The sequence below is a fragment of the Symphalangus syndactylus genome, chromosome 3, assembly GCF_028878055.3.
Source record: "Symphalangus syndactylus isolate Jambi chromosome 3, NHGRI_mSymSyn1-v2.1_pri, whole genome shotgun sequence".
Taxonomy (NCBI): Eukaryota; Metazoa; Chordata; class Mammalia; order Primates; family Hylobatidae; genus Symphalangus; species Symphalangus syndactylus.
Genome location: NC_072425.2, coordinates 39,450,796 through 39,475,641, shown reverse-complemented (window position 1 = coordinate 39,475,641; position 24,846 = coordinate 39,450,796). Strand labels below are relative to the sequence as shown.

The 24,846-nt window shown below is 35.7% G+C and overlaps 1 protein-coding gene across 5 annotated transcripts in view; it reads left to right on the top strand.

Annotated features, from left to right (window-relative positions):
- FSD1L (fibronectin type III and SPRY domain containing 1 like) overlaps positions 1 to 24,846 on the top strand; it is a 91,826-nt gene that overhangs the window by 34,573 nt on the left and 32,407 nt on the right. For all 5 annotated transcript variants that reach the window (XM_055271596.2, XM_055271594.2, XM_055271592.2 and 2 more), the window contains exons 6-8: positions 3,981 to 4,102; positions 19,159 to 19,368; positions 21,082 to 21,180. In XM_055271596.2, coding sequence (XP_055127571.1) covers positions 3,981 to 4,102; positions 19,159 to 19,368; positions 21,082 to 21,180 — 431 coding nt within the window. The remainder of the gene's footprint in view (positions 1 to 3,980; positions 4,103 to 19,158; positions 19,369 to 21,081; positions 21,181 to 24,846) is intronic.

Below are 24,846 nucleotides of genomic sequence, written 5' to 3'. Positions count from 1 at the left end.
ATCCTCTGCCTCATCCTCCTGAATAGGTGGGACTACAGGCAAGTGCCACCACACCCAGCTAATTTTTGTATTTTTTGTAGAGACAGGGTCTTGCTATTTTGCCCAGGATGGTCTGGAATGCCTAAACTCAAGCTATCCGCCCATCTTGGCCTCCCAAAGTGCTGGGATTACAGGTGTGAGCCATTGTGCCTGGTCCTATATTAATTTTTATATATTTTTTGTATATTTTACATCAGGCAGTAGCTAAAGACATGGATCATTCTTATAAATCCTGGATCTGGAAAGATGATTGTGAAAGTTTGAAGGTGAAAAATATTAGCTGTGTGAGGAATAGATGCTAGATAGGTCAGTTTTGTGGATAAGGTAGATTTGGGTTGTGTCTGGAAATTGCTATGAGTCATCCATCTTTCTCCCTGGGTATATTATACTTACTGTTTAGCTACCTATCCCACTACATCCTGCTCTAGTTCCTAATTTTCTGAATTAGAAGTTACTTCCTAATTATGACCTTGCAAAATCTCTCCTTTTTTCAAGACTCTATATGGCTCTTTGCATCACAGGATCTTGTTTGTATCCTTGAACTCTTTGTCTTTGCCCAGATTTGTTTATCAGAATTTAATTTTATGACCAATTTCAATGGCTGTATTCTTCACTGAAGCTTGGGTTTTTTGCGTCTTCTAAGCCAGCCTCTTGGCTTGATTTCATAAGTATCCAGGTGATCTCAGGAATTAGGGTTCAGGCAAACTGTGTGTGTGTGTGTGTGTGTGTGTGTGTGTGTGTGTGTGTGTGGTTCTTTTTTCTTTGCTTGTTCAAACCCTATAGCATTTTTGTGGTCCCCTGCAGAATTTTTACTTCCTGCCCGAGGAACATTTCTGACTCTCAGCTTAATTTTTTTTTTTTTTGAGACAGAGTCTTGCTCTGTCGCCCAGGCTGGAGTGCAGTGGTGCAATATTGGCTCACTGCAGCCTCTGCCTCCCGGGTTCAAGCGATTCTCCTGCCTCAGCCTCCCAAGTAGCTGGGATTACAGGCACCTGCCACCACACCCAGCTAATTTGTGTGTGTGTGTGTTTTGTAGAGATGGAGTTTCACCATGTTGGCCAGGCTGGTCTCGAACCCCTGACCTCAAGTGATCTGCCCATTTCGGCCTCCCAAAGTGCTGGGATTACAGGTGTGAGCCACTGTGCCTGGCCCTTCAACTTAATTTTTAAAATTTGATGTTTAGCTTTATAATGTTCAGATTTCTCTGATGTAGTTTTTGGTACTCCCCAAAAGTGAGCTTTTAGAATTCCATTATTGCCATTTAAAATATAAAAATAATTTAAACATATAGTCATAATAAAATAACTACTGTAGCTATTTTCACCAAGCAAAGAAACGATTTTTTTTTTGGGGGGGTCAGGGTCTTGCTCCACCACCCAGGCTGGAGTGCAGTGGCACAATCACAGCTTATTGCAGCCTGGACCTCCCTGGCTTAAGGGGCCCTTCCACCTCTGCCGCCTGAGCAGCTGGGACTGCAGGTATGTGCCACCATGCCCAGTTAATTTTTTTGTATCTTTTGTAGAGACGGGGTTTCGCCATGTTGCCTAGGCTGGTCTCAAACTCCTGGGCTCAAGCTGTCCTCTCGCCTCAGCCTTCCGAAGTGCTGGGGTTACAGATATGAGCCACCATGCCTGCCCTAGGATTATCTTTTTATAAGGCCATAGATGGATTTTAAAGGAGAATGTGTAACATATCTGAGCAAGAAATCAAATATAAAAAAATGAAAATATCTGTGAAAACTCATCATTTATCATTTGCTATGGTAGAAGTTACACAGAGGAACAGCAAGATGAAGAGAGAAAACTCAGGATAGAAATAAGATAATAGCACATCTCTATAACTTTATAGAATTACTGGCGTGTACTTCTGGGGACTTAATAATATTGGAATATGATTAGTCGAGGTATATTGCAGGAGTTATTGGTTCTTGAAAGAGAGGGGTTATGGAAGAGTCAAGTTAATTAGGTAGTTTGAGGAAATGAAAACTATGTTTTGTAGTTATTTTATCTTTGCAAAAATCAGGAGCGAAGGATCCTTGAATTTACCTTGTGCTAGTAGAAATGAACTAAGAAAATCAAGGGGAATTAAAACATACCTAGCCTTGTGGATCCTGTAGTGTAGAGAATTATCTAATGAATTTTAGATGTTTAGTTTGGGCTTTGAGGCATGTGTCTAAATACATGAAGTTAAAAATTAAAGTTCAATCTTCTGAAAGATTGTAGCATTGTTGCCCATCTAAATTGATTCATGGAAACTTAAGTTTTCATTGACTAGAAAATAAGAGTTGTTCTTGTTTTTTTTTAAAGCTTTGATAAGCCTTTCTAATGCATTTAGGGGCATATTCTTTTTCTTTGACGTCATGGTGATTGAATCAAATCTTACAGGTTTAAGGGTTAAAATTCTCTAAAATACTTTTGGATTTTTTTTCTCAACATTTCTCAGTAAACATTTAAATATTTAGTCAGGTTTTGAATAAACCAAGTAGGTTCTAACCTATTCACTGATTCAGTGAGCATTTAGTAAGTACATATCTGACTATAACTCTTTCAGATATCCTCAAATCAAAAGATACTTGGGGCTGTAAAGAATAACATATGTAGGACTTAGTATTTGTTCCTTTTTATTGAAATTGTATTATTTGAGAGACAGCTTAGTGTAATATGCATGAAATACTCAGCATTATACTTGGCATATAGTAAGCAGTCAGTGTGAATTCCCTTTGCTGTAAATTATATTTCAGTATAGCACTTTCTTCTTGATAAACACATCAACTGTTGTTTACTTATTGTTACTATTAAATTATTACTAGTTTTAAAATGAAGTAAAATAACTAAATACAGAAACAGCTTGACATTTTTCATCCTAAAATAAGTGAATATAGCAAGTTTGACATCTTTCATTTCATTGACTTCTTGGATAGATTTGGCAGATCCGATTGATTTGGCAGATACAATTGACTAGGCCTAGTATTCCCCTTGTCCCACCAGCTCTGTTTCCTTCCCCTTCCAAATTGTGTACTAGGAGGACAGTGTTCACCTGTAGTACTTCTGATCATTCTTGAACAAAAGATAGTAAGGGGCTTACTTTGTGATACTTGTGGAAATTTATTGGAATATGAAAAATTGAAATTTGAGATAAGATTACAAATTAATAGAATAAGAGGATTTCTTTTAATCTTCAGTTTAATGGACTACAGATTCTCTGTACTTTGGATAAAGTGGCGTCATTCTTTTTTTGTTTTTTCCTCCACATTCATCTAGTAAATGTTTATTGAATTCCTGTTATTTCCATGGCATATAGTTTTTCACAGGGCTGTTTCTTATAGTAGGCTTCCCTGTAGCTGATGTTGATAGATCAGAGTGACACCTAGTATGGTATTCATTGATAGTGATTTCACTTCTCTCCTTTCTTATCCATGGCCTATCTTTAGCAACTACCAGACTATACAATATTAGGTCAATCTACCTCTACTCTTATTTGAGGGTACATGGGGTAGCTCTTATTACTAGGGAGAATGTTTGAATCAAGGTGTGATTCAAATGAATATAAATGAATTTAAGTTCATTATCTGGCATATGAAAAGGAGTAAGGCTGGCATCAGGAAGTCAGTAAGATTGAGTGTACAGAGGTTCAGATGAATGTTGAGTCTGGTAAAGATTATTTTTATTGGATATTTGTTGTTATTCGTATATATGCAATTTAATAAAAATTGGCTGGGAGGAAAGTTGCTAACCAGTTGTCTTAAATGTCTTTAAAAAGACATTTTGTAGTTTTTTATTTAGTTAATTTTGAAGACTAAGAGCAAATTTCTATTTGACTTTTTACTTTTATTATAGTCTCTGAAATTATTAGTGATATAATTTCTTTTCATTTTATAAATTAAATATGATTTGATACTTCTTACTTCTTTATTTTAAAAAGTATGTTTGTGTTTACCATAGAGTCACAATGGCTTCAGCCTTTCGCCTTTCTTTGAAACCAAAGGTCAGTGACAACATGACTCATTTAATGGTGGATTTCTCACAGGAAAGACAGATGCTGCAAACTTTGAAGTTTTTGCCAGGTAAATACATGTATTACATGTAAAGTTTTGTATAAAAACTTTTTTTTCTACAAGATTTTTTTGCAGTGAACATTGGTATGTAAATATTAAGGAAGTATAGTGTGATTTTTTTTTTTCATTCAGCTAAGGAATAATTAAATTTGCTAGTTTTTTTATTTTTAGATATTTTATTGGTAGTAAAATTGCATTTTCAGAATCCTATCAAGGGATCTCTTATTGTTAGCTTGGCAGAGGGAAGCAGTATGGTGTGATGGTTAGCAGTTGGTCTCAAGGCCAGACTTCTTAGGTTTGAATCCTATTGCTTACTTGCTATGTAATCTTGAACAATTTGCTTAACTTGCTTCATTTTTAACATCTTTAAAATGTGATGTTATTCTTCTAGGGTGTTCATAAGGATTAAATAAATTGATACCTCTAAAATATTTATAATAGTACCTGCACGTAGTTAAAATTCAGTGAATGTTAGGTGTTATCATTATTATTATTGTGGTTGTTGGCTCAGATGGAACTTTATCTTCAGTAATATGTTAACATTATTTTATTAAAGTATTAACAGGATATTGCAGTAGCCAGAACCATTTGTGATTGAGTCCCAAATTTTTCACATATGTAAAGAGCCAATTAAGAACCAATCTTAGTCTGTTTTGTGTTGCCATAACAGAAGGCCTGAGACTGGGTAATTTATATAAAGAAAAGAGGTTCTCTAGGCTGAGAGGTTCAAGACTGGGCAGCAGTGTCTGGCAGCTTCTGGTGATAGCCTCATGCTACGTCAAAACATGATGGACAACAGAAGGGGAACCAGACACATGCAAAAAAGGCAAAACAAGAGAGTCAACCTCACTTTGTAAGAATCTTCTTTCACGAGAACTAACCCAGTCTTTTGAGAAAGACATCAACCCATTGTAATGACCTAATCACCTCTTAAAGGCACCACTTCTCATATTGGTGACCAAACTTCAATATGAGTTTGCTGGGGATAAGTCAGGAATATGACTTACAACCTTTTGGTTAGGTTTTTTTTTTTTTTTTTTTTTCATCATGTTGCTGATAACTAAAACTATTTAGATATGGTGATTTGAGGGATCAAGGAATTTCTTGAAAGTGACATGTTTTCCTTACAAGTACCTTTTTTTTTTTTTTTTTGAGACGGAGTCTTGCTTTGTTGCCCAGGCTGGACTGCAGTGGCACGATCTCGGCTCACTGCAAGCTCCGCCTCCCGGATTCACGCCATTCTCCTGCCTCAGCCTCCCAAGTAGCTGGGACTACAGGTGCCCGCCACTGAGCATGGCTAAGTTTTTGTGTTTTTAGTAGAGATGGGGTTTCACGGTGTTAGCCAGGATGGTTTCGATTTCCTGACCTTGTGATCCGTGTGCCTCAGCCTCCCAGAGTGCTGGGATTACAGGCGTGAGCACAAGTACTTTTTTTTTGGAGGCTGTTTTTGAATAGAGAATGTTGATTATATGGAACCATTCCTTTTTTCCTTGAATATATGGTCAGGGACTTTAAAATATGATTGGAAAAACAAGTTAGTAGTTCTCACACTATAATGGAACCTAGTAAGGGTAGCACAAGTGAAATACTAATTTGTGTGATATAGATTAGAAGTTCTAGAGGAGTTCATAAAAGGAAAAGATGAGAGAAGGAACTGTAGTTGTAGAGGAAGAAAGTGTACTTGTCATTGGCTATTTACCTAAACATTGGCCTTTCAGAATTTCTATATTTTCACTCACAGGGCTCTACTTAAGAGTAAAACTGATATTAAAGCAGGAATAAACATTTTTAAAAGTTTTATTTTGATTACCATATAATTTAAAATGGTTTGGTCTTTTCAATCTGACATGTAGAATTTCATTGGTAAGAAGCTGGATTTTATTTTAGTTTTGAAAATTTGAGGTGGCACAGGTTACCAGTTAACTGAGGTTTTACTTTTAAGTAGAACACTTTTATGTTCACTTGTGGGAGATAGGGACTTAAATTTCAGACTAGGGAATATATCTCCAAATGTGAACTTTCTTACTTAAGAAAGGAAAATAGGAAATATGTTTAGAAGTCACATTAACCATATGTCTCTTCTTACCACCAGTATGACCCTAAAACTTCAGAATTTCACCCTTCTTCATATAGCTATCAGATATAGAACGTTCTTAATATAATTTCCATCTGAGTGGAGAGCAAAGAAAAATCTCAGCAACCTAGAGAGGAAAGTTGTCCTTTCCTGCTTATCTGTTTACATATTAAAGTTACTTTAGTATTTTTGTTGGAAAAAGGAATATATGCATGTGGTAAACAGTTAAAGTAGTACAGAAGAGTATAAAGTAGCCCTCTCATCTCAGACTTCCAGTTTTCTTCCCTAGGAGCTGCCAGTGTTGACTAGCATGTGCTTATCTTTCTAGAAACAGTCTATGCCTATAAAAGTGTCATTATATAGACAGAATCATGTAATTGGTAATTTTTGGCGATTTCATGTGATTAAACCTAACATATAATTCACCTCCTTTAAAAAGGTGGAAGCATATAGTACAGCAAGAACACTAAAAAAGGAAGCATACATACACATTGTTATATAATTTTGCCTTGCCACTTAACAGTATGTAGGAGTCCATTCCAGATCACTGTACATCTACTTTATTTTTTTTCATGACTAGATAGTAGGAATGTAATTAGTTCTTGATGAGTATTTAGGTTTATAGTCTTTTCATTAGAAACAATGCTGAAATGTTCAAATACTTGTATATATTTGCAGAGAGGTGCCACTATCTCTTGAGGACAAATTCCTGGAAGTGGAAGTACATGTTTATTTTAAATTTGAGTAGATTTTAAGTTGTCAAAGAGATTTCACAGTTTATATGTACTGGAAAATATTTGAATGCCGGTATTGTTACACTGCTGCAAACACTGCTGTCAGGTTTTTTTTTTCCTATTCTAATAGATGACAAATGTATTATGATTGTTTTAATTTTCATTTCTTTAAGTATGAATGAGTTTGTGCTTTTGTCATATTTTCATAAGCCACTTTAAAAATGAGCTCCCTATTTATGAATTTTGTCAAATTTTCATGGGATTGTTAGTCTTTTTATTAATGATATGTGGGGTAGGACCTTTTAATATATTAAGGAAGTCAACCTTTGTCCTATGTGGTGTATATCCTTGCTCACCTTGATCATTTGCCTGTTGAATTTATGGTGATTTTTTTTCCTAGCAAAATTTTTAATTTTAGTGCAGTCAAATACATCACAATTTTCTTTTGTGACTCTTAGATTTTATAAAGGTCTTACTTAAAAAGACTTTCACTATTGCAAGATTGTAAAAATACACATATTTTCTTATATTTGTAGCTTTTTAAAAATAAACTTCAGTTTTAGAGCAGTTTTAAGTTTACAGTAAAGTTGAATAAAAGGTATGGAGATTTCTCATATGCCTTCACACATGCATAGCCTTCTTCACTATCAACGTCTCCCACCAGAGTGGTATATTTATTACAATTGATGAACCTACACTGACACATCATTATCACCGAAAAGTCTATAGTTTTACATTGGGGGTTCCCTCCTGGTATTGTACATTTTATGGGTTTCGGCAGATGTATACTGACATGTATCCGCCATTGTATTATCATACAGAATATTTTCACTGCCCGAAAAATCTGCTGTGCCCCACATTTTCATCGTTCCTTAACCCCAGTCAGTGGCAACCACTGATCTATTTACTCTCTCCATAGTTTTGCCTTTTCCAGAATCTTGTATAGTTGGAATCATATAGTAAGTAGCCTTTTCACATTGCTTTCTTTCACTTAGTAATATGCATTTAAGTTTCCTCCATGTATATTGATGACCTGATAGCTCATTTCTTTTTAGTATGCAATAATAGTCCATTGTCTAGATGCACCATGGCTTATTTATTCATTTATACACTGAAGTACATCTTGATTACTTCCAACTTTGGGCAGTTATGAATAAGGCTACTGTAAACATCTGTATGCACATTTTTGTGTAGACATAAGTTTTCAACTCCTTTGGATAAATGCCAGTTACTGAATGGTATGGTAAAAGTGTGTTTAATTTTATAGGAAACTACCAAACTGTCTTCCTAAGTGTCTGTATGATTTTGCATTCCCACAAGCAATGAATAGAGTTCTGTTGCTCCACATTTTCACCAGTTGGTGGTATTGTGGTATTTTATTGTTTTTTAAAATTTCAATTTCCCTAATGACATATTATGTGAAGGATCTTTTTATATACTTATTGTCCATATGTCTTTTTTGGTGCGATGTCTGTAAGGTCTTTGGCCTATTTTTTTTTACATTGGGTTGTTTCTTTTCTTATTGTTGAATATTAAGAGTTCTTTGGGCCGGGCGTGGTGGCTCACGCCTGTAACCCCAGCACTTTGGGAGCCCGAGGCGGGCAGATCACAAGGTCAGGAGATCGAGACCATCCTGGCTAACACGGTGAAACCTCATCTGTACTAAAAATACAAAAATTAGCGGGTGTGGTGGCGGGCGCCTGTAGTCCCAGCTCCTCTGGAGGCTGAGGCAGAATGGCGTGAACCCAGGAGGCAGGAGCTTGCAGTGAGCCAAGATTGCACCACTGCATTCCAGCCTGGCAACAGAGTGAGACTCCATCTAAAAAAAAAAAAAAGAGTTCTGTGTAGTCCTTATCAGATACTTCTTTTGCAAATATGGTCTCCCTGTCTGGCTTTTTTGTCCCTTTGACGATGTCTTTTACAGAGCAAGACTTTTAATTCTAATAATGTTTAGCCTATCTTACTGTTTCTTTCATGAAGCTTGACTTTGGTTCCTTTGAGCTGTTTGTCTCTTCTTTCACCAATACCACGTCTTGATGACTGTAGCTTCTTTTTTTTTTTGTTTTTTTTTTTTGTGATGGAATCTCACTCTGTCGCCCAGGCTGGAGTGCAGTGGCGCCATCTCTGCTCACTGCAAGCTCCGCCTCCCATAGTATGTCTGAGAGTTGACTAGTTTCAGTCTTCCAACTTTGATCTTGTTTTTCAATATTGTGTTACCTTTATCTGGATACTTTACCTTTCCATATAAACTTTAGAGTCATCTTATTGATATCCACAAAATAGCTTACTGGGATTATGATTGGGATTGCATTCAATCTTTAGATCAAATTGGGAAGAACTGACATCTTAAGAACATTGAGTATTTCTATCCATAAACATTGGAATATCTCTATATTAATTTAGTTCTTTGATTTCTTTCATTAGAGTTTTGTAGTTTTCCTCATATAAACATTGAACATATTTTGTTAGATTTATATCGAAAGATTTCATTTTGGGGGTACTGATGTAAATGGTATTGTGTTTTAATTTCAAATTCCACTTGTTCATTTCTGGTATACAGGAAAGTGGTAGGCCTTGTATCCTGCAGCCTTGCTGTGATCACTTATTAGTTTCACGAGTTTTTTTGTTGATTCTTTTGGATTTTCCACATAGATGATCATGTCATTTGTTAACAAAGACAGTTTTATTTATTTCTCCCAACCTGAATACCTTGTATTGTCATACTGCATTACCTAGGACTTCCAGTACTATGTTGGAAGCAGTAGAAAGAGGGGGATCCTTGCCTTGTTCCTGAACTTAGTGGAAACATTTTGAGTTGCTCTCCATTAAGTATGGTGTTAGCTGTAATTTTTTTTGTAGCTATTTCTTAACAAGTTGAGTTGAGGAAGTTCCTTTCTGTTCTATTTCACTGAGAGTTTTTATTTTGAATGAGTGTTGGAATTTGCGAAATGCATTTTTTGGCATCTATTTATATGACTGTGAGATTTTTCTTTTTAAGCCTGTTGATGTGATGGGTTACCTTGATTTTTCAAATGTTGAACCAGCCTGCACACTTGGAATGAATACCAGTTAGTCAAGGATATAATTCTTTTTGTTAATTGTTGGATTTGATTTGCTAATATTTTGTTGAGGATTTTTCGCATCTAATTTATGAGACATACTGGTTTGTAGTTTTCTTTTGCAGTAATATCTTTGTCAGTTTTGGTATTAGGGTAATGCTGGCCTCATAGAATGAGTTAGGAAGTATTCTCTCTACTTTTCTCTTCCGCAAGAGATTGTAGAGAGTTAGTGTACTTTTGTCCTGAAAAGTATGGTAGAATTCACCAGTGAACACTTTTGTGCCTGGTGCTTTCTGTTTTGGAAAATTATTAATATCGATTCAATTTTTTAAATAGATATAGGCCTATTCAGATTGTCTGTTTTCCTTGTGGGTTTTGGCAGATTGTGTCTTTCATAGAACTGGTCCTTTCATTTAGGTTGTCAAATTTGTGGACATAGAGCTGTTCATAGAATTCCTTGATTAGCTTTTTAACGTCTGTAGGATCTGTGGTGATGCCCTGTCTTTCATTTTTGATACTAGTTATTTGTGTCCTCTTTCTTTTCTTAGTCTGGCTAGAGGTTTATTGACTCCATTGATCTTTCAAAGAACCAGGTTTTGCTTTCGTGATTTTTTTCCATTGATTCCCCTCTTTTCAGTTTCATTGATTTCTGTTCTTGTTTTCTGTTTGTTTGTTTTTAGAGATAGAGTCTTGCTCTGTTGCCCAGGCTGGAATGCAGTTATATAATCATAGCTCACTGCAGCCTTGAACTCCTGGGCTCAAGGGATCTTCCTGCCACAGCCTTGTCAGTAGTTAGGACTACAGGCATGTGCTACCATGCCCAGCTAATTTAAATCTTTTTTCGTAGAGATGGGGTCTTACTGTGTTGCCTAGGCTGGTCTCAAACCCCTGGCCTCAAGTGATCTTCCCACCTCAGCCTTCTAAAGCACTGGGACTACAGGTGTGACTACCACACCCAACCTGATTTTTGTTCTAATTTTCGTTATTTCTTTTCTGCTTGCTTTGGCATTATTATTATTATTATTATTATTATTATTATTATTATTTTTAGTTTACCAAGGTGGAAGCTTAAATTACTGGTTTTAGATCTTCTTTTCTAATATAATCATTTGTCAGTGGTGGGGATACATTCTAAGAAATGTTTGGCAATTTTGTCATTGTGCAAACATCATAGAGTGTGTTTACACAAACCAAGATGGTATACAGTCTCCTACACATCTAGGCTATATTATATAGCAGATTGCTCCTAGGCTACAAACCTGTACAGCATGTTACTATACTGAATACTGTAAGCAGTTGTAACACAATGATAATAATTTGTGTATCTAAGCATATCTAAACTTAGAAAAAAATACAATCAAAATATGGTATTGTAATTTTATGGGACTACTTTTGTATATGTGGTCTGTCATTGACCAAAATGTTGTTATATGGCTTATGGCTCATTACCATATGTGCATTCAGTGTTATAATTTCCCTCTAAGCACTATTTTCATTGCATTCAACAAATTTTGATAAGTTGTGTTTTCATTTTCATTTAGTTCAAAATATTTTAAAATTTCTCTTGAGATTTATTCTTTGACTATGTGTTGTTTAGAAGTGTGGTTTTTATATTTTTAGTAGAGATGGGGTTTTGCCATGTTGGCCAAGCTAGTCTTGAACTCCTCATCTCAAGCGATCCGCCTCCTTCCCAAAGTGCAAAGATTACAGGCATGAGCCACTGCGCCCGCGCTAGAAGTGGGTTGTTTAATCTCAAAGTATTTTGGGACTTTCCAGCTATATATCTTTTTCTGTTAAGTGATTTCTAATTTAATCATTGCATGATTTCTGTGCTTTTGAATTTGTTAATGTGTGTTTTACGGCCCAGAATGTAGTCTTTGTCTTGGCAAATGTTCTATAGGAGCTTGAGAAGAATGTGTATTCTGCCATTGTTGGATGAAGTAGTCTGTAGATATCAATTATATGCAATTGATTGGTGGAGTTGTTGAGTTCAACCATGTACTTAGTGATTTTCTGCCTCTCTCTCATCATTGTGTCATTGTTGTCATTTATTTCATATGTGTAAGCACAGATACACCACACACATTCAAATAAATAGTTGCCCTTATTGTTGTGAATTAACTGTTACTGGTTAGATGAGTCAAGAATAAGAAAAATAAGTTTTTATTTTACCTTCACTTATCCTTCTCCACTGCTCTTTGTTTCTTCTCTTTAAAGGACTTTTTAAAAACATTTCTTACGTAGCATGTCTATTGGCAACAGATTTCCTCAATTTTTATTTGTCTGACAGAGTTTTTATTTCTCTTTCACTACTGAAGGATAATTTCAAGGTATACAGAATTGCTCCTCTATAGGTAAGGTCCCCTCCTCTGCCCCCACCTGGCTTCTTTCAAGTGTTTTCCTTGTCTTTGATTTTCTGTGGTCTGAGTATATGCCTAGATAACGGTTTTTGTTCATGTGTGTATGACAGGGAGCATTTATTTTGGTTGATGTTCCCTGAGCATCCTAGATCCGTAGTTTGGTGTCTGACATTAATTTGGGATTTTCTCAGTTATTATTGTTTGAAATATATCTTCTGTTCCTTTCTGTCTTCTTCTTCTGTAATTCCCATTATACATATTTACTCCTTTTGTACTTCCACAGTAAATTTTGGATATTCTATTCTGTGGGGTTTCTTCCAATCTTTTTTGTCTTTGCTGTTTCATCTTGCAGGTTTCTATTGAGAGATCCTCAAACTCCAAAGATTCTTTCCAGTCAGCTATTAAGTCCATTAAATTATTCTTAATTTATGGTACAGTGCTTTTTATCTTTAGCCATTCTTTGCAGTGTTTTTTTAGAATTTCTAACTCTCCACTTGTATTGCCCATCTGTTCTTTTATGCTGTCTGCTTTCTCCATTTTATGCTCTCTGCTTTCTTCATGAGAGCCCTCAGAATAGTATAGCTGTTTTTAATTATTGGTCGATAATTCCAGCATCTCTGCCATATCTGAGTCTTGTAATTTTTTCTTGATAACCAGACATGTATTGGGTTAAAGAAACTGATGTAAACTGACCTTTTTTTAATGTGGTAGTAAGGTGTGTGGGAGGGGAAGCATTCTGTAGCACTATAATTAGGTCTCAGTCTTTTGGTGAGCCTGTGCCTCTGGACCGTGAACTTTGCAAGGGACTTCTCAGTTTTCCCCACTCCTCATTCCTGGATTTTTCAGTGGAACAGGATGGCTGGAGTGGGCTGGGGTTGGTTTGGGTATTTCCCTTTGCCCACATGGAGTAGCTGATTGGAGTTGGATATTTCCCTTTCCCCAGGTCACTTAGGCTCTGTTAAAACCCCAACAGATTAGACTATGATTAAATAGTTTCTCTTAAGGAAGCAGAAGCTCTGATGTATTTCAAAATACTTCCTTTTCTCCTCCCTCTGCTGTGGAAGCATAAGGGGATTTTTTTCTGTTAGTTATTCATGGTGAGAACCTGGTAAGCTCCTGGAGGTAAAACTCACAAATGTGTGGGGACACTCCTATGACTGGGTCTCCTTGGAGCTGGACTCTCAGACATTCTGCTGTACTCCTTAAGTACAATTTCAGTTAAAATTTAAATAAAAATTTTGCCAAGGGATTATAATCTCAAGCATTTGAGATAGTTTATTTCCCTTTCATTTCCAAATGGAGTAGTTTTATGGAGAAAACTCAGCTTAATAATATCAGAAAGGCTTTTCTAATAGCCACAACTGACTAACTATGACAAGATCAATTTTAGGAAATAGTAACTCTTCCCATCACTAAAATAATTCAGTAAGAAGCTTGACAATAACTTGAAGCCAGTGTTGTAAAGGGAATCCATTCATCAGAAGATATTGACCAGTGCTTCTCAAACTTTAAAGTGCCTGCAAATCAACTGGAGATTCTGATTCAAGAGTCTTAGTGTTGGACTTGAGGTAACTTAGGCTTATTTTTGCACACATTCAAGGTGAGAAGCACTGCCTTATTTATAAAAGCTCAGCAATACAACACAAGAAAATTGTTTTATGCAGGATTTTTTTTTTTTTGCTATGGTAGGATCCCTCCAGAGTATGGTAGTTATATATGATAGTTATAACAGTCTATGGTAGTGTATGAGTCCTCTTCTTTTTCTATTTGAAATATTTGAAGTTTTTTTCAGATTGTGTCCAATCTCTTGCTCTGGCTTTCATGAATTCTTTAAGGTGACATTGTTGCTTATTTCTAAAGTTCCCATCATTTACAGTTTTTTATTGTTTGAGACAGGGTATTTCTCTATCACCCAGGCTGGAGTGCAGTGGCATCATCATAGTTCAACGTAGCCTCTAACTCCTGGCTCAAGCGGTCTTTCTGCGTCAGCCTCCTGAGTTGCTAGAACTCAGGTGCATGCCACCACACCCGGCTAATTTTTAATTTTTTTTTTTTTGTAGAGATAGAGGTCTCACTATGTTGCTCAGGCTGGTCTCAAACTCCTGGCCTCAAGCCATCCTCTAGCCATAGTCTCCCAAAGTGCTGGGATTATAGGCGTGAACCACTGCACCCAGTCATCATTTCCACGTTTACATCTGTGTTCTTCTTATTGGTCATACTTAGGTCCAAAAAAGTTAGTTTACCAAACACAGACTGTACTTTCCAGGTTATTAAATTATCAATAAGGCAAATTCAGAACTTTTCAGAGATTCTGCCTTTAGGTTCCTTTAGGTTTCCAGGTCAGTTAGGTTCCTATCATTCATCCCTTGTGTTAGTTTTGTAGATCACTCATTTCCACCTGGCCAGATAGTTTAACTTTCATATATGTTTTTTTCTTTTTATCATTATTCAGATATCTTTCTGCGTGCTACTGCTCTTCGATTTTATATGTTTTTATACACTAACATATATGGCCTTAGCTTAGAGTGCCTTTCTTTAAGAATAGTGAAGGCTGTTGTCTCTAAGTCAAACTGCTTATGTTTAAATTCTGTTTCTTCTTTAATTGTCTAGCTGTGCAATCTTGGGCAAGTTACTTTGACATCTTTAAGCCCCTAATAAAGATAATGATAATATAAAGTTTATGGTATTGTAATGGTAAAGATTAATGTGGAAAGCACTCAATAAATGATAGCTATTGTTGTTACTACCATTATTTGTTTTTACTTTTCTATTTAACTTAAGAAGAAAACGTTGTTTGATTGTTGCCTTTGAAATTGTATATTTTACTTCGTATTTATCTTAAGTTCACTTTTTTACTCATACTTGGAGAATTTACATGTTGATTTATAGCAGTTGAGGCTTTAACTGTTTTCTACCCCCTTCTCAGTTTTCTCATGTGAATGACTAATACCAATGATAACATTTTTTCCCCATAATGTTTTCTGTTGTAAGTAGAACTTTTCTTCCCTAAAATCCAGTGTATACATCTTCATTTTCTTTATCTAGGTTTCCCATCACTTCTAAATTCTCACAGAGAGTGAACATACACATAGATATTACTACTACTTTGATAAAAAAAAAAGATTTAAAACTCAGTCTTCTCAACCTTACTTCCCTTCTTTTGGGCTTTCAATGATGGCTTAACAGACCAAGACCATGCTTATTGTACAGTCAAATAGATTGCATGAACAGTTAGGATTTCCCTTTTTGGCAAAATGAGGTATGATTAAAAAAAAAACAAGAAACCTTTTTCTGGAGGAGTTTCGTCCAGAAGGAAAACTGTAATAGGATTTTTTTTTTTTTTTTGAGACAAGGTCTTGCTGTGTTGCCCAGGCTGGAGTACAGTGGCACAACCACTGCAGCCTCAACCTCCTGGGCTTAAGCAACCCTCCTGCCTCAGCCTCCTGAGTAGCTGGGACCACACAGGCATGCACCGCCATACCCAACTAAATTTTTCTGATTTTTTTGTCAAAGTGAGATGGGGTCTCACTTTGTTGCCCAGGCTGGCCTCAAACTCCTGGGCTCAAGTGATCCTCCTGCCTCAGCCTCTTAAAGTACTAGGATTACAGACATGAGCTACTGTGCCCAGCAGAAAAATGTAATAGGTTTTAAAAATTCATGAAAGATGCATTTAAATCTCTAATTTTAAATATTCTATAGCATAAAAATTTTCTATAAGATGGAATCAAATTAACTTATAAAATGAAGAAATATCTTATCTATTAATTCCATAAATGCCACTATAATCTATCCTATAGTACATTATATGTAGTAATATTAGTTATGGACATATCTGAGTCTTAACAGTGGAAGTGATTATGATCAATGACAATTACAAAGTCATCATCTACTCTTAGCCATTTCTTATGCATTGAAATTTTGACTTTATATCCTTTCTCCTTTCTGGAGCTAAGAAAATAAGTCTGGCAATGCTGATGCCACTTATCCTTTTACATTCAGATGCACAGAAAACAGTAAATTCTTCAACTAATTTCTACACTATTTCTAGTTAGTCACTGTTGCTTTATGGAAGTATGTAGGTAGATGTGTGGAATGCTTTCCTTCCAAAGACTTCTGCATCACCTAAGTAATATTTTTATGTTATAAGTACACTATCTTTCATCTTCCCCTGAATTTGTATGCCGTATTTGATGAATTGTTTTCTTACTTCTATAGAGAATCTAGAGTGAACTTCCCAGATGTTAGCTCCAAGTCAACCTAAATTTGACATACCACTCTTAAAATATCTAAATATTCTTTGTCCCTACCACGTGTCACCACTTTTAGTTTTTTTTTTTTTTTTCTTTTTAACCTCAGTTTCCATTTTGTCACTTGGCTTTCTTTTGGGGACCATTATTCACAAGAAAGAAGAATCTGCATGCCAGTGCAGTGTTACTAGAATGGCAGCTGAATTGAGATGTAGATAGCAGGGTGCTAACTAGTCCTACTCACCAATTAAGTGACTTTTTTTATACCAACCTCTCAGGACTTTCAGTTGCAGATTTATGACTCAGCAAAATTTTCACATTGCTACAGGCCATAAGCCTTTACATTTCCTTACATGTAGGCATAGCAGAGCATATTAAATTCATGAATACCTATAGTCTCTTCTCTTGGCAGTGAATAGTCTACAATTCTTATGTTTCAGTAATGGAGACTAACAAATGTTATGTATTTTAAGGACAGAAATCGTACAAGACAGATGAAGGAAACTGATGGTAATGACGAATAATAAATGCTTTTTTGGTTGTCAGTTGTCTTACTAATAAGTTATATCCAATTCTAAGTATTTATTGTACAATTACACATGTAGAGTTTAACTTTGGGAAGACTCTAGTTAGTGGAAATGGAGCATCCTTTCTAAGTCAAGTTTTTTTCATCTTGGTGTTATTTTACTGAGTTTATTATTCGTTAGCTCTCATGTTGCTTTGCATCTTAACTTTTATATGTAATTCTTTTGTTGTTGTGGTTTTAAAAAAAATTAGCAAGAGTCATCTCTCAGTATTTGTGGGGGACTGGTTCTATAGCACCTTCGTTGAATTACCGAAATCCACAGATGCTCAAGTCCCTAAAAAATGGTTATTTGCATATAACCTATGCACATCCTCCCATATACTTTAAGTCATCTCTAGATTACTTATAATACCTAATGCAATGTAACCATTATATCAATAGTTGTTATACTGTAGTTTTAAACTTTTTTATTGTTGTATTGTTATTTTTATCTTTTCCAAATATTTTTTGATCCAAGGCTGATTGAATCCGTGGATACAGAGGGCCAACTTTGCTTTGTTTTTTAGAACAGGGTTATATTTGTGGAGAATTGAGCATGATAGTACAGAAGTTACCATAAACCCACTACCTCCTCCATATACAATTTCCCGTTATTACTATTCTGCATTATTGTGGTACATTTGACATAACTGATGAATCAACAGTGATACATTATTAGCTAAAGTTCATATTTTATATTAGCATTTACTCTTTGTGTTAAACAGTTCTGTGGGTTCTAATAAATGTATAGTGTCTTATATCTACCATTATGTTACCATATAGAATAATTTCACTGCCCTAAAATTCCTTTCTGCTCTACCTATTCATCTCTTGTATCCTGCAACCCTTCTGTGATCACTTGTTAGTTCCAGGAATTTTATTCTTTTTTTTGTTTGTTTTTTGTTTTTTTTTGAAATGGAGCCTCACTCTGTTGCCCAGGCTAGAGTGTTGTGGCACGATCTCGGCTCACTGCAACCTCTGCCTCCTGGGTTTAAGTGATTGTTCTGCCTCAGCCTCATGAGTAGTTGGGATTACTGGCACATACCACCACACCTGGCTAATTTTTGTATTTTTAGTAGAGACGGGGTTTCATTATGTTGGTCAGGCTGGTCTCGAACTCCTGACCTTGTGATCTGCCTGCCTTGGCCTCCCAAAGGGCTGGGATTACAGGCATGAGCCACTGCGCCCAGCCTCTTCTTTGAGTTTTCTACATAGACAGTAATGTCATCCACAAAGAGTTTTATTTTTTACTTTATAATTGGTATTTTTTTATTGATATCATTATATAATTTTTCTGCAATTGATGTGATAGAATACATTAATTGATTTCAAATGTTTAACTAGCCTTGCATACCAGGAATAAATCTTTTGAATTCTTTTCTTTAGCAATAAAATGTTTAAATCTGATACCTGCCAGACTGCATAGTTTCACCCAGTTTAGACAAGTCCGTATCACTGGAGGACCATGTTCTACAGTTGTTATGTCAGTGGATCATGTGTTAATGTTAAAAAGCTATGAAATATGTCTTTCATGGAAAAGAAATTAATGTTCATACATGTTAAATGTGGCTCATTTACTTCAGTTTATTTTAATAAACTGTAGAATTCTTGGGAGAAACATTTAAAAATCCTTAAGTATTTTGCAGGGTTGGGAAACAAGATTTTAAAATACATTCAAGAGGGAAAATACACTCTTGAAGTATTTTAATTATTATATTCAAAGCAATTTATTCTATTATTTGTTAATATTGATTTAATTTATATTCTACAGCTATTTGAAATATCAGATTAAAAATGTAATGTGTTCAGAAGTAGCAAGTCATTCTTGATTCCTTATCCTTAGTGTATGTACTTTGAAAATAGTTATTTTACATTTATGGGGTATCCTTTTGCTTAATCTGATCTACTTTTGAACAGTTTAAAAGCATAATAAAAAGCAGTTTGAATGGTATAAATGTGATATCAATATTTGATTAGTGTTGTAACAAATGAGGAATGAATGAGTCTTTTTTTTTCATCTTTTCAGTCCCCAAAGCTCCAGAGATAGATCCAGTAGAGTGTTTGGTGGCAGATAACTCTGTAACAGTAACTTGGAGAATGCCAGAAGAAGATAATAAGATTGACCATTTTATACTGGAACATAGGAAGACTAATTTTGATGGACTTCCACGTGTCAAGGATGAGCGATGCTGGGAGATAATTGATAATATTAAGGGTACCGAATATACACTATCAGGTAACATGACTGCATTTTAGGAATCTCATTCTCAGAAGATAAATGTATTCTTGAAAAATATTTTGAGTTACTTTAAAGGATACAGTTTTTAAGTTTCTTTAGTCACACTGACTTTTTAGATATTCATTATGGAAGTGATTTTCTCTTGAAACATCAAGGAAACCCCCTTTTTTTTTTTTTTCGAGACAGGGTCTTGTTCTATTATCGCCCAGGCTGGAGTGCAGTGGTGGGACCTTGGCCCACTGCAACCTCCGCCTCCTGGGTTCAAGAGATTCTCCCACCTCAGCTTCCTGAGAAGCTGGGACTACAGGCACGTGCCACCACACTTGGCTAATTTTTGTATTTTTTGGTAGAGACAGGGTTTCACCATGTTGGCCAGGCTGGAAATCTTTGTTTTATTACTTTTGGACATTTGTAACATAGTAAAACAGAATATATGTAAAATATGTACGAAGGGATATTCTGAAAACAGTATTTCAGAATAACATTTAATTTTTTACCTTGGTTTTCCAACTCTTAAAAAGCTGTTGGTTTTTTAGATGCATTCATTTCACTGATAATGTAAATACTGTAGCTTTTACTGTTTTCAGATTACCTTCATGTTAATAATTCAAGAAGACCTGTGACTTGTTATAATATTAGAAATTTGTGTTGACCTTTTGAAAGCCTTTATAAGGATGTCTCAATATATAGTGGACTTTGGATATTTGAAATGGCAAAATATTGCCTGAGTTGTCCAGTGCTTTGGACAACACGAATTTCTAATATTAAAAAGTTTCATAAATATAAAAATTATTTAGGGTGTTCACTTTAAATTGAATATGTTATTGCAAATTGTACCATCTCTCTCTGAGTGAAATACTACTTTTAATGAGGCCTGAAAGGGTACTTTTTAATCACTGGGTTAAAATAAAAGTTGATAAACTATATGTGTTTCTTTTGAACAAAGTAATAATTAAATCATGATTCCTCTTATTTTGAGCATATCACTCTTTTTTTTTTTTTTTTTGAGGTGGAGTTTCACTCTTGTTGTCCAGGCTGGAGTGCAATTGCACGATCTCGGCTCATGGCAATCTCTGCCTCCCAGGTTCAAGTGATTCTCCTGCCTTAGCCTCTTGAGTAGCCACGCCCAGCTAATTTTGTATTTTTAGTAGAGACGGGGTTTCTTCATGTTGGTCAGGCTGGTTTCAAACTCCTGACCTCAGGTTCGGGAGTTGGTCCCCCAAAGTGCTGGGATTACAGGCGTGAGCCACTGTGCCTGGCCACACATCACTCTTTCTTTTTTTTTTTTTTGAGACAGAGTCTTGCTCTGTTGCCCAGGCTGGTGTGCAGTGGCGTGATCTCGGCTAATGCAAGCTCCGCCTCCCAGGTTCACTCCATTCTCCTGCCTCAGCCTCCTGAGTAGCTGGGACTACAGGCGCCCGCCACCAGGCCTGGCTAATTTTTTGTATTTTTAGTAGAGATGGGGTTTCACCGTGTTAGCCAGGATGGTCTCGATCTCCTGACTTCGTGATCTGCCCGCCTCGGCCTCCCGAAGTGCTGTGATTACAGGCGTGAGCCACCGCGCCCAGCCCACATACCACTATTTTAACAAATTCATACTCTTCCTGAATACAGAGACATGGTACTTAATGTCTGAAGGCTCATACTCTGAATTTTGGGAATAGAGTCCTTTACTGTTCACGTCTGAAAACCATGTTTTCATTTTTTCAGGCTTAAAGTTTGATTCAAAGTATATGAATTTCAGAGTGCGAGCTTGTAACAAGGCTGTGGCTGGGGAGTATTCTGATCCAGTGACTCTGGAGACCAAAGGTGAGATGAGTGGCTCTTTATACAGCATAAAACAAAGCTTAAAATCTGAAGTTAATCATAACTTTGTAACAGGAAGCACTTCATGTGATGTTGAATTCCTTCTCTACTTCCCCTAGCCTAGCTTTCTCCACAGTAAGAATTTTAAGAAAGGGAAAATAGGACTACAGTAGTGGTTTTCATTGGGTTTTCTTATATGATTGTATTCATACAGATAAAATAGACTGAGATGATGGTATTGTATTCTCTGGCAGATGCTTAATTTATCAATTTCAATCTTGTTATAAATAGGTAAGTATCATTGAGATTTGCCCAGAGTTTTCCCATAGAATGGCTTGTGAATCAATATTGGGGAAGTATCTGTTTAGTTCAGGTCCTCTCTGTTTTCCTGAATCTTATTGCAGCAGTTAACATTTATATAGTTTATTAATGGTTACAAAACCCTTTCAATTCTTTATTAGATAATTAAAGTCATCTTGAGAGATCAGTATGCTAGATATTATTGATACCCATATTGCAGATGAAAAAATAGTTTTAATATATTAAATGACTTTCCCATGATCCCTAGACCTAGTTTGGAAAGGTGTGAATAAGAATCCACTTCTGAGTTCTGTGCCAGCCCTTTACTATGAGCCTGGAACCTAGGTTCTTCTAGTCTCTGAGAGCAATTGGGATTTAATGAAAACTCCCTAGAGTAGCAGACTTGAATACAGAGGATTTTTTTAGATATTTACCAATTTGAAGGTTAGAATGCTGGAGACTTTCCTAGTTGTGAGATGATTATTGACTGGGTTTAATTCCGGAACCAGACTCTACACATTCTTGTAGGCACTTGAGACTTAAGGCATTCCACTGACCTCTAGTTCATACAGCATTTGAATAGGTTTACCTGCCAGAAATTTGATTGGATTTGGAAGATGACAAAAAAAATCATATAATAAAACAAAATATAAGGCCTATAAGTTATTGATGAGACAAACTCAGAAAAATGTTTGCATCACAAAGGTCTGAAATAAAGTCTATCTTGAAGTAATTTGTTTGGATTAGCAGATGTTTTTATTTGAGAACTATAGGTAACTTAGCCAAGGAATGCAGTTAACTCTGTATTACATGTTATCAAACTGAGATGTTATTGTGGTTTCTCTAGAGGTTTTTGCCACTTTAAAATATAGTCATATATAGGCAGATAATCTTTTCTGTATAACTTGAACTGTTTTTAGCCCATCAAGTAAAACTCATTACAATTATTATTCTTCCTCAAGAGCATCATATTTTTAAAATTTCTTTTGTTTCTTTTCATTTACTCTTTATATTTAATGACCAAAGTTGGACCTAAATGTGGTGAATTATACATTTCTATGCAAATTTCACAGATACAGGAAAATGAATCACTGGCTTGTGGTTTTCTTCCAGCTGGGCTGGCTGCTCCTGTTAGCAGCGTTCAGATGTTACTGGTCAAACTCTTAATCATGGGGTTTGTAGAGAGAAACCAAGTTGATTCTAGGCCTTTTCAGCACTTCTTCACTGTTGAGTAAACCCTCTGCGGTAGGAACAGACTGAAACTCACCTCTGAGACCCATGGAACAGTGATTCTGACCTTCAGGGAGTTCCAGAATAAAGTTAGACTCCTACATGGCCATGAGTCACAGATTTTCTAGGGTTATTCCATAGCATTAGTGGGGCTACTAATGAGAGTAACAGCTGCATAGGAAAAGTCCACATTTTTACAAATGACACACTGAACAGTTGTTTACCAATTTATTTGGCTTGTTGCAGCCTTTTTCAACCAACCAGTAGAAATTAGTGTATGGACAAAAAACTAGAGAGAAAGGAAGAAAGGTGGAGATTAAGTAGTTGAGCCTACCAAAATTTCATATACTTCCACTTAAGGTTCTTGATATGGAAAATAGTGAACATTGTTTACTTCTGCCCTTCAACATATGAAGCACTATTTCTTCTGGCATTGAAATTCTCAGAAGTGATGAGTAATATAAGTTCTTATCACCAGAATATTTAGAGTATATTATTAGTTATTTTCTTGTGAAGGTAAATGATATTAAATTACTAAATCACAAATTATTCTCCAACTTTAATTGATAGCGGCTATGATATAATTTTATAGTACCAAGAAAGCAGCCGCTGGCACAAGTTAAACATATGAAACATATCTGTACTCTGATTTTTGGTACTTTGTTTTCACGGACTATTAAAGATATGGGAACCAGTATCTAGTTTACATTATAGGACTTATACAAGAGATAGGACCTCACTTTTGAGGCTAGTCTTTTTTTTTTTTTTTTAAACTATAGAGTGTTATCTCTGTTACATTAGAGGAGCTCTATAACTTAACTGAGGTCCCATAAAGGGGTAGTGTCCACAAAGAAAGAGAGATACGAAAATGACACTCCTTAGGCTTGAAACCCATGCCTTTTTGTTTGGATGCTGTGGTATTTAATAAGTATGGTCTTAAGTGGTTTTCAATGGTACTATCTATTTTTTTTTTGCCACCTTTGACACCAGTATTGCTGGTGGCCCTTCTCTCCAGCATAACAAACATTAGGGGACAGCCTTAGGATTTCTTCCTTTTTTAAAAAAACAGCCTTAGGATTTTAGCAAGCAGTTGAGAATTGGTGGCCCCTTAGAGTTAAATCCAATATTCTTTCTCAAAAATGTAGATGCTCTCACATGCATTACCTAATAGCTCACATATAGATGTTAACTTTATTAAGGCAGTTCATTCTTGGAAATGCAGGGTATCAGTTTTACTTAATCCTAACCTTTTGGTAACCTGTCTATTAAGGAATTCTATTTCTATTTACTAAAAAGCTGCATTATTGCTGCATTATCTCTTTTTTCTGTAAGTTCATTTCTGTTTAAATGCAGATTTTGAAAGCTGTGAACTTCCTTGTATTGTATGACATTTACTGGAAGCTCTGTGGTCGGTAGATTTGTATTCAGAATGTTGTTTCATAAATAAAAACAATGAACAATAGCTCCAATGCATAGTTGAAATTAGAGTGCTCTTTACAGAACAGTAGGGGATAAAAGGATTATTGATTCATTAGGTAAACAGTTATGCATCATCAAACAAAATAAACGTATAGAGAGTCATAGTTCACAGACACACTGAAGCCTTAGCTAAATTAAGTAATATCCATAAGTGAAATAGGGTTTTGTAAAGGGATACTGTATTTCTTAATATATACTAGAAGTTTGAACCTTTGGAGGGAAATAGAACTAACAGGCAGATTAGTTAGTAACTGTAATAGCTGATACCTTGCAAGATAGAGATTCTGAGAGTTATATTTTAAGATAAAAGGAATGGTGTAATTAGCCATGAATCAATACATTCTAATGATTTACTCTCAATTTCCAAGGAAGGAAGCTTATACCTTGCTTCACTGATTTCCTAAATTCCTAAAGCAGTTCTGAGTAAGTCTTGTGAAAAGTATAGTTAATTCCTCAAAATATCAAATAATCTGGAAAGCATGGTTTTATGTTTTTTTTTTTTGTTGTTTTCATTTATGTGGTCCCTTTTCCCTCTGTACTCTTTGTCATGTAAATTATCTATCAGCTGGGCCAGTTTCCTTGTTCTGCCATCATGGCCTCAGTTTCTCCATGTTTGCCTTACTTTGAAACTGACAGTTTAGATATGAAATTATTAAATAT